We start from the raw sequence: 7168 nt of genomic DNA, 5'->3' as shown, positions 1-7168 counted from the left end.
GCAAGCTAGGCGCTTCGCTCCGTCGGCTCGGCGCTTCGCTCCGTCGGCTCGGCGCTTCGCGCCTTCACACCCATATCTTCACAATATACTTTTGGAAAAAAAAACCATAAAATGAACTGATCCGCCCCTGCACACACACACACACACGCACACGCACACACACACGCAGTGGGTACACGTGCACTGAGCTGTGACACCTGCTTCAAGGGAGATTACTCGCTCTTACGCACGACATCTATGTGAGAGTTGTCTGCCCGGACAGACATGGCGGAGTGTGCAGACGAAGAAACCGAGCACACGTTGAGAATCGAAGCGCAGGAAGTAGTAAAAGAAGTTGCTTATGCAGTCGATTCCGTGAAGATCTCTACCGCGCTTCCCATTTCTGACTTCTTGGTTTACATGAATTTGCGTACCAAAGAGAATGACACCTTCTGTGTGGAATTATCTGAGCAGGGATTTCGGGTCTGTTCAGACTTTGTCGTGCAACTTTTGCAAACATTACATGTTTTAAGTATACAATGCTTGCAGAACATGCTGTAAAATTTCTGCTTGCTTTCAGACTGAATTTGTTCAATATAAACCTGTCGCGCTATGCTTGATCTTTGCAGGTGGAAGCATAATCAATTCAACACCTTAACCTAGCTATGTTGCTCCAATTATTGTTCATATTTATTTCTTAATTTCAGAATGCATGACTGAAAGACATTTGTCATATTTATTTTTATTTGTTCACCAACAATATTTATGCATTGTTAAAAAATTCAGCGGCTGCTCTGATAATTTTGTTCAGGTCTGTAATTGAGACAATGCCAAAAGGTGACGTTTTCATGTCAGTATGTCCCAAATGACATCACCAGTACATTTTTCATTCTATCTAATCTGTTTTCGTTCTATTTTTTCTAATAACATGCGTTAACAATTGATTGCCAACTGGAATGGAAGAGCACAAAAAGTGTAACTTGATATGTAGTTTCTCTAGAGGGAAAAACATCTTCCACTTTCATGTCAGTGTGTCCCATGCAACATACATTTGCCAAACAGCTATGTGCAAGTAGATTATTTGTTAGTGGTATAGAAAATACTGATCAACAATTAAAGTCAGTTTTCACATTCATTTTCTACCTATTTCTTATTTGTTTATTCTGTTGGCAATGGTGAAATGTCAGCAATCGTGTGTCATTCGGGACAGTAGACATGACACCTGACCTTTTGTCACTGTCTCATTTGCTTGTTGTGAGCATGCGTGTTTGTGTGTTTAACAGTTTGTATACGCACATGTTTGTATGTGTGTACATGTGTTTGTCTCTGTATGTGTAGATTCATTAGACACATCCCATACATAAGGCTTTTTTGTTATAATGGCTTAATTTGTCCTCTGTTATGAAATCTAGGCACCTGACTTTGAACGTTTGTGTGCAGGTGGTAGGCCGCCAGTTCGACACAGTGGGGTCATCGGACGAAGGGAAGTACTACGAGACAATCTACAGCCTGCTGGACTCGGTCAGCTCCAGTTATCGGAACTCCTTCAGTGAAACCTTGATGGCTAAGCTGCGGACACTCCAGCCTGATCTGCAAGACGAGGAATCCATGGACACAAAGTGAACGCAATGGTTAGAATTAGAATCTTAATAGAAATGAGGCAGAGCGATGTTTAGAGATCTAAGGCCAAAAAAAAAAGGTCTGTTTACGGTAACATAGGCCAAAAAAATAGGGTCGGTAGGTCGGGATTTTTTTTATTTATTTTTTTTTTCTCAAAAAACCCATATTTTTACGTTATTTTTCTTCTTTTTTTTTTTTTCTTTTCCCAAATGCCCAAAAAAAGTCTAGGGTCGCGCGAAAAAAATAGGGTCGGTCGGGTTACCGTAAACAGACTTTTTTTTTGTGTGCCTAATAACCAAAGGGAAGTAAGTGCTCTAAATCAGTAAATGCATACAACATGTGAAATGGAGTAAGCGAGAGTTATCCGGAACCATGCAATCTCCATACTTCTAAGAGAATAACAAGCATGGAAATGAACAAGCAGCCTTCAGTTTCATCCTCCTTTAATTTCAACTTTAACTTTTACTTGAGCATGAAAGTTACTTGTTCATTTCAATGCTTGTTATTCTCTCTGGTGCCAGGAGATTGGTTCCGGATAACTCTCGCTTACTCCATTTCACAGTAGTTAGTTAGTCTCAGCTTTGTACAGTGGAACCCCCCTTTAAAGACCCTCTGATTTAAGACTCCCTCCCTTTTAAGACCTGCTTTCTCAGATTTTCTGTTCAGAAACTTTGTAAACTAAACTGTTCGGACTGGGTGGCCGAGTGGTAACGCACTTGCGCTCGGAAGCGAGAGGTTGCGAGTTCGACCCTGGGTCAGGGCATTAGCAATTTTCTCCCCCCTTTCCTAACCTAGGTGGTGGGTTCAAGTGCTAGTCTTTTGGATGAGACGAAAAACCCAGGTCCCTTCGTGTACACTACATTGGGGTGTGCACGTTAAAGATCCCACGATTGACAAAAGGGTCTTTCCTGGCAAAATTGGTTAGGCGTCCACCAAAATACCCGTGTGACTTGGAATAATAGGCCGTGAAAAGTAGGATATGCGCCGAAATGGCTGCGATCTGCTGGTCGATGTGAATGCATGATGTATTCAGTATTGTGTAAAAAAATTCCATCTCACACGGCATAAATAGATCCCTGCGCCTTGAGTCCGAGTCTGGAGATACGCGCGCGATATAAGACTTCATATAACATAAACTTCAAATTTAAGACTCTTTCCTTTTCAAGACCTTGATTTGTCCAGATTTTTGGAGGTCTTAAGTGGAGGGGTTCCACTGTACTAAAGTCAAACCTGTCTGTATCAACCACCCAAGGGACCGACCCATATTGCAGGGGCTCACATCCATGAGAGGTGGCATAGGACAAATGTCCTGGACAATGCAAAAGTGATAGGACATTTGTCCTGAACAAAAATAAATCAATAGGACATATTTTTCTAACACCAATTTTCGTTTTGGCGGCATGTTGCTTTTTCGGAGAGAAAAAAACGCGAACTTGTCAACCGGCTTGGAAGCTCTCTATAAAAAGCACATACAGAGTCTCCCCAAGTTTCGTCTGCTTGGAGAGACACATCGCTTCGCAAAACATTGATAAAATAGCAAATCAAACTACAGTAAATTGGAAAGTATGGACAATGTCCGGATCAAATGAAAGCATAAACGGACAATGACCACTTTGTGACAAAAACGATAGGACGTATGTCCTCTTGCATGAAAAATGTATAGGACATTTGGTAAAAATATCCGTGTATGTCCGACGTGGATGTGAGCCCCTGCATATTGGTCATTTTAGACAGGTGGTTGCTATGGAAAGGTAAATTATGAAAAGAAATTACATTTAATTACATTTTTTTTTCAACTTTGTTGGTTTTTTTACGTCTGTGATTTCACTTTGAAAGAGAGGTTCAAACAGAGATGTCTGTCTAGGTTGTTTTTTTTAATCGATATCGTTTGTCTTTAAGTACTCTTACTTTATGTGCCTGTTATGATGGGCCACCTGCAATGTAGGGATTGTTACCCCCTGCGGGTTAGGGGGAGTCCCATATTGGTTGGGACGAGAAAGAATTGACCCGATGCTCCCCAGCATGTCGTAAGAGGCGACTAACGGATTCTGTTTCTCCTTTTACCCTTGTTAAGTGTTTCTTGTATAGAATATAGTCCATTTTTGTAAAGATTTTAGTCAAGCAGTATGAAAGAAATGCAACGACATCTTCTTTAGATGTCGTTGAAGAAATGTTAAGTCCTTTGTACTGGAAACTTGCATTCTCCCAGTAAGGTAATATATTGTACTACGTTGCAAGCCCCTGGAGCAAATTTTTGATTAGTGCTTTTGTGAACAAGAAACAATTGACAAGTGGCTCTATCCCATCTTCCCCCTTTCCCCGTCGCGATATAACCTTGGTGGTTGAAAACGACGTTAAACACCAAATAAAGAAAGAAAGAAACACTTTTGTTCAGGTTTTTTCTGTGTCTTTTCATCGCAGGTACCACTGTATGGTGGGTCAGTGTTGAGTTTTTACAAACGTTGTTGACCAGTGCGTTTCATCTGTATGGTGTTTTTTTCAGCCTTGTTCATGGTTGAGTGACCAGCATGGGCTGTGTGGTTGTGGGACTGGGCAGTGCTGGACAATGCAGGACAGAGAACGGGAGAACATTTGCCGCTGTGTCCAGAGAATCGACACAAGCAGCTGTGATGATGGAACACGTGTACCTTTGCATGTCAGTCAAGTTGTACGTCACTCAAATTTCACTGCTATGACTGTTCAGGTAAAGGAGGAGTGCATAACTATACGATGTAGTGGTGACCTTAGTGCCATTGTCAAGTGACGCCATCTTTCCCAAGGACCAAAGAATTGTCACAAGAAGATTTTTGCTAACATTCTTCGACGTGTCTTCCACTCATTTTCTACTTTTCCATCAAATTGTCTTCTGAGCATCTTCATTGAGCGCTGTATTTATTCTTGATAGCTACAGTTCTGCTTTTATCACTTGCAAGGTGTTCTTTCTGCTATTCAACGTCTCTGCTTGCTAATTAATCTACTGCCCTATTTTCTATTGGTTATTTAATCTTCAGTTCCTTCAGGATACTCATAGTCAAAGAGTTGTTATTGAGGGAAATTTGTAGCACCACAAAGCAAGTACACAGAAAGAATAACCAAAATGTACCCATTTGAAGCTTATTTTTTAACTTTTTCTTATTCTGCTTCTTCCTTCATGGGCCAAAACTCACACGTTCACCCATGTCTCTGCACGAGTGGGTTTTTGCATGTATGACCGTTTTTACCCTGCCATTCAGGCAGCCATATGCCGCTTTGGGGGGATTTAACTCTTTAAAGGGATAAATGTGTGCAGATTGTAGATGGGAAACAGAAACTCGATTTCAAAATCTTCTAAAGCTGTTGGTATGACATATTGGAGGTCTAAAGAGAACTTGTTCTTGTTCAGCGTTCAACGGTTGTGTCCCTCATAATGTTAGGCCTGCTGATCGTATGAACTCGCAGGTTTGGCGCAGGTCTTCCACAGTTCCCGAAAGTTTTGTGTCGGGGGTTGTCCTCTCTGGCCAGGTTAAAGAGAACTTCTTCTTCTTCTTCTGCGTTCGATGTTGCATATTATCGTGGAAGCGTAGGAGACAGCCGATTTTCTCCCCACGCCAAGTTGGCTGCTGTCTTCCGTCTTCGGTGGTTGAGGTTCTTACTCAGGGTTGCCTCCTCCCCAAGAGTAGCTGCCTTGCTGGGCTGTCGAGTCCACTCTACCCGGGTTTGTTGTCGAAGTTTTCCTTCTCGTAGCCTTTGCCTTTCCCAAGGCGCACACAAGGCAGTGCGGGTTTTGAAATCGGAGTTGTCCTTCTCCTAGATGAGCGACCATCCAAGGTTGACGAGCCCCATCTGCCCGAAGCAGCTGGTTTTAAGGCGCCAGGGACCCGCCTGCATCCCTTCTCCTGTTAGTCGAAGACAGGGCACGCCACGTGAAGGCCAGGAGCTGGATTTGACTGTCAGAGGTGTTTGGAGACACGAAGCCATATGGAGCATTTCTTGGGAAGTAGGCGCTTATCTCTACTTCCACCCCGGCATAACAGTCCTTGGGCCCCTAAAGAGAACTAATAGAATAGACAATGTTTGAAAACAACATTTATAGGGTATTTGTGTGGGCTTTGGAAGAGATTGTGCTGTTTTGAAATGTTCAAGGATCCATGGTAATGGTTATGATTAATCAACCCTTCAAATGAAAAGGAAAATGTATTTTTAGGCTGGACTTCGGGAATGATTTGTTAAAATTTGACTTCTACAAACAATATTTCTTCATCTGCAGTCTGAAAGCCATCTATTGTTTGTTCGATCTTTTAAAACGGTCTGAAAATGTTAACATCAGTTAACCACTCAAGCAGAAAGATTGTTGATTTGAACTGATGCTTGACTTTGTGTTCTATCTGTCTTTAATTTATTGATTGAAACATTTCTTGCGTGTCATAATTGTATTTCATGTTTTTGTAATTGGTAAGAATGAATTTTCCATGTGATTGTTTTCTTGTTGCTTGGGAGAATAGTTAACTAGTTTTGACAATCCGAGTCCAACTTAATTTATTTATTGATGTAAATAAGTGTTTGTTCAAATTAGAAATACCCATGCAAAAAGATTTCTTTGCCTATAGCTATGCAACTATAATATAACCGGCACGGTTGGCCTAGTGGTAAGGCGTCCGCCCTGTGATCGGGAGGTCGTGGGTTTGAACCCTGGCCGGGTCATACCTAAGACTTTAAAATTGGCAATCTAGTGGCTGCTCCGCCTGGCGTCTGGCATTATGGGGTTAGTGCTAGGACTGGTTGGTCCGGTGTCAGAATAATGTGACTGGGTGAGACATGAAGCCTGTGCTGCGACTTCTGTCTTGTGTGTGGCGCACGTTATATGTCAAAGCAGCACCGCCCTGATATGGCCCTTCGTGGTCGGCTGGGCGTTAAGCAAACAAACAAACAAACAAACTACAATATTTGACCTTGTTGATTACTGTAATCTTTATTTTTGACAGTGCAAATCGGTTGTCCTTACTTTTTCATGTTTATTGCTAAATTTCAGCTGGGGGAGTTACGTTATTTCTGTGATACACTAAAAGGTTTTATATTCTCATAACATTGCTAATTTGTTTCACCTTTTTTATTTTGTTAGTTTTTGTGTGTGTGTTTTTAAGAAATATTATTTGACAAGCATGGAAATACAGCTGTAACTAAGTTGACCCTTGCATACACACACTTTTAAGCCTGTCCGTAATTGGACGAAGTCGACTTCGCATAGCTCACTGCGCGAAGCTTCCGGAACGAGAATTCGTCCCTTAATTGAACTACTTTCAGCATAGCTTTGCGAAGTCCAAGGGAATGCACTCTACTCTTTCGAGTGTGATTTCTATGTCCATTTTGAATCAAAAAGCACTCTTCTATCAAAAAGAACAACTACAGTGTAGCTTTGCATGTGAAAACTTGCGCAGCAAAGTAGGGTACAAAGTATTTTGCCGAAGCTGCGGGTTTATGTAATAACAGAATGATGCGTGCATTCACTCGAGATTGTAAAAAAAATACTATGCAAGTAATGGGTGTTTTGGGTTACAGATCAGTTTTGAAGCAGATGTCATTAATTTGCACG

General features: G+C 41.6%; 1 protein-coding gene across 1 annotated transcript; it reads left to right on the top strand.

Annotated features, from left to right (window-relative positions):
- The first annotated feature begins 261 nt into the window (after positions 1 to 261).
- Positions 262 to 6514, top strand: LOC138963080 (GSK3B-interacting protein-like). Its single transcript, XM_070335085.1, has 3 exons — positions 262 to 462; positions 1420 to 1610; positions 4103 to 6514. The coding sequence occupies exons 1-2, from the start codon at positions 265 to 267 to the stop codon at positions 1600 to 1602; spliced, it is 381 nt and encodes a 126-aa protein (XP_070191186.1). The 5' UTR covers positions 262 to 264; the 3' UTR covers positions 1603 to 1610; positions 4103 to 6514.
- Positions 6515 to 7168: the final 654 nt, after the last annotated feature.

Source organism: Littorina saxatilis, linkage group LG3 (genome assembly GCF_037325665.1).
Source record: "Littorina saxatilis isolate snail1 linkage group LG3, US_GU_Lsax_2.0, whole genome shotgun sequence".
In the NCBI taxonomy this organism is placed as follows: domain Eukaryota; kingdom Metazoa; phylum Mollusca; class Gastropoda; order Littorinimorpha; family Littorinidae; genus Littorina; species Littorina saxatilis.
The sequence above is the reverse complement of the archived record's forward strand: the minus strand, read 5'-3'. Positions and strand labels throughout refer to the sequence as shown.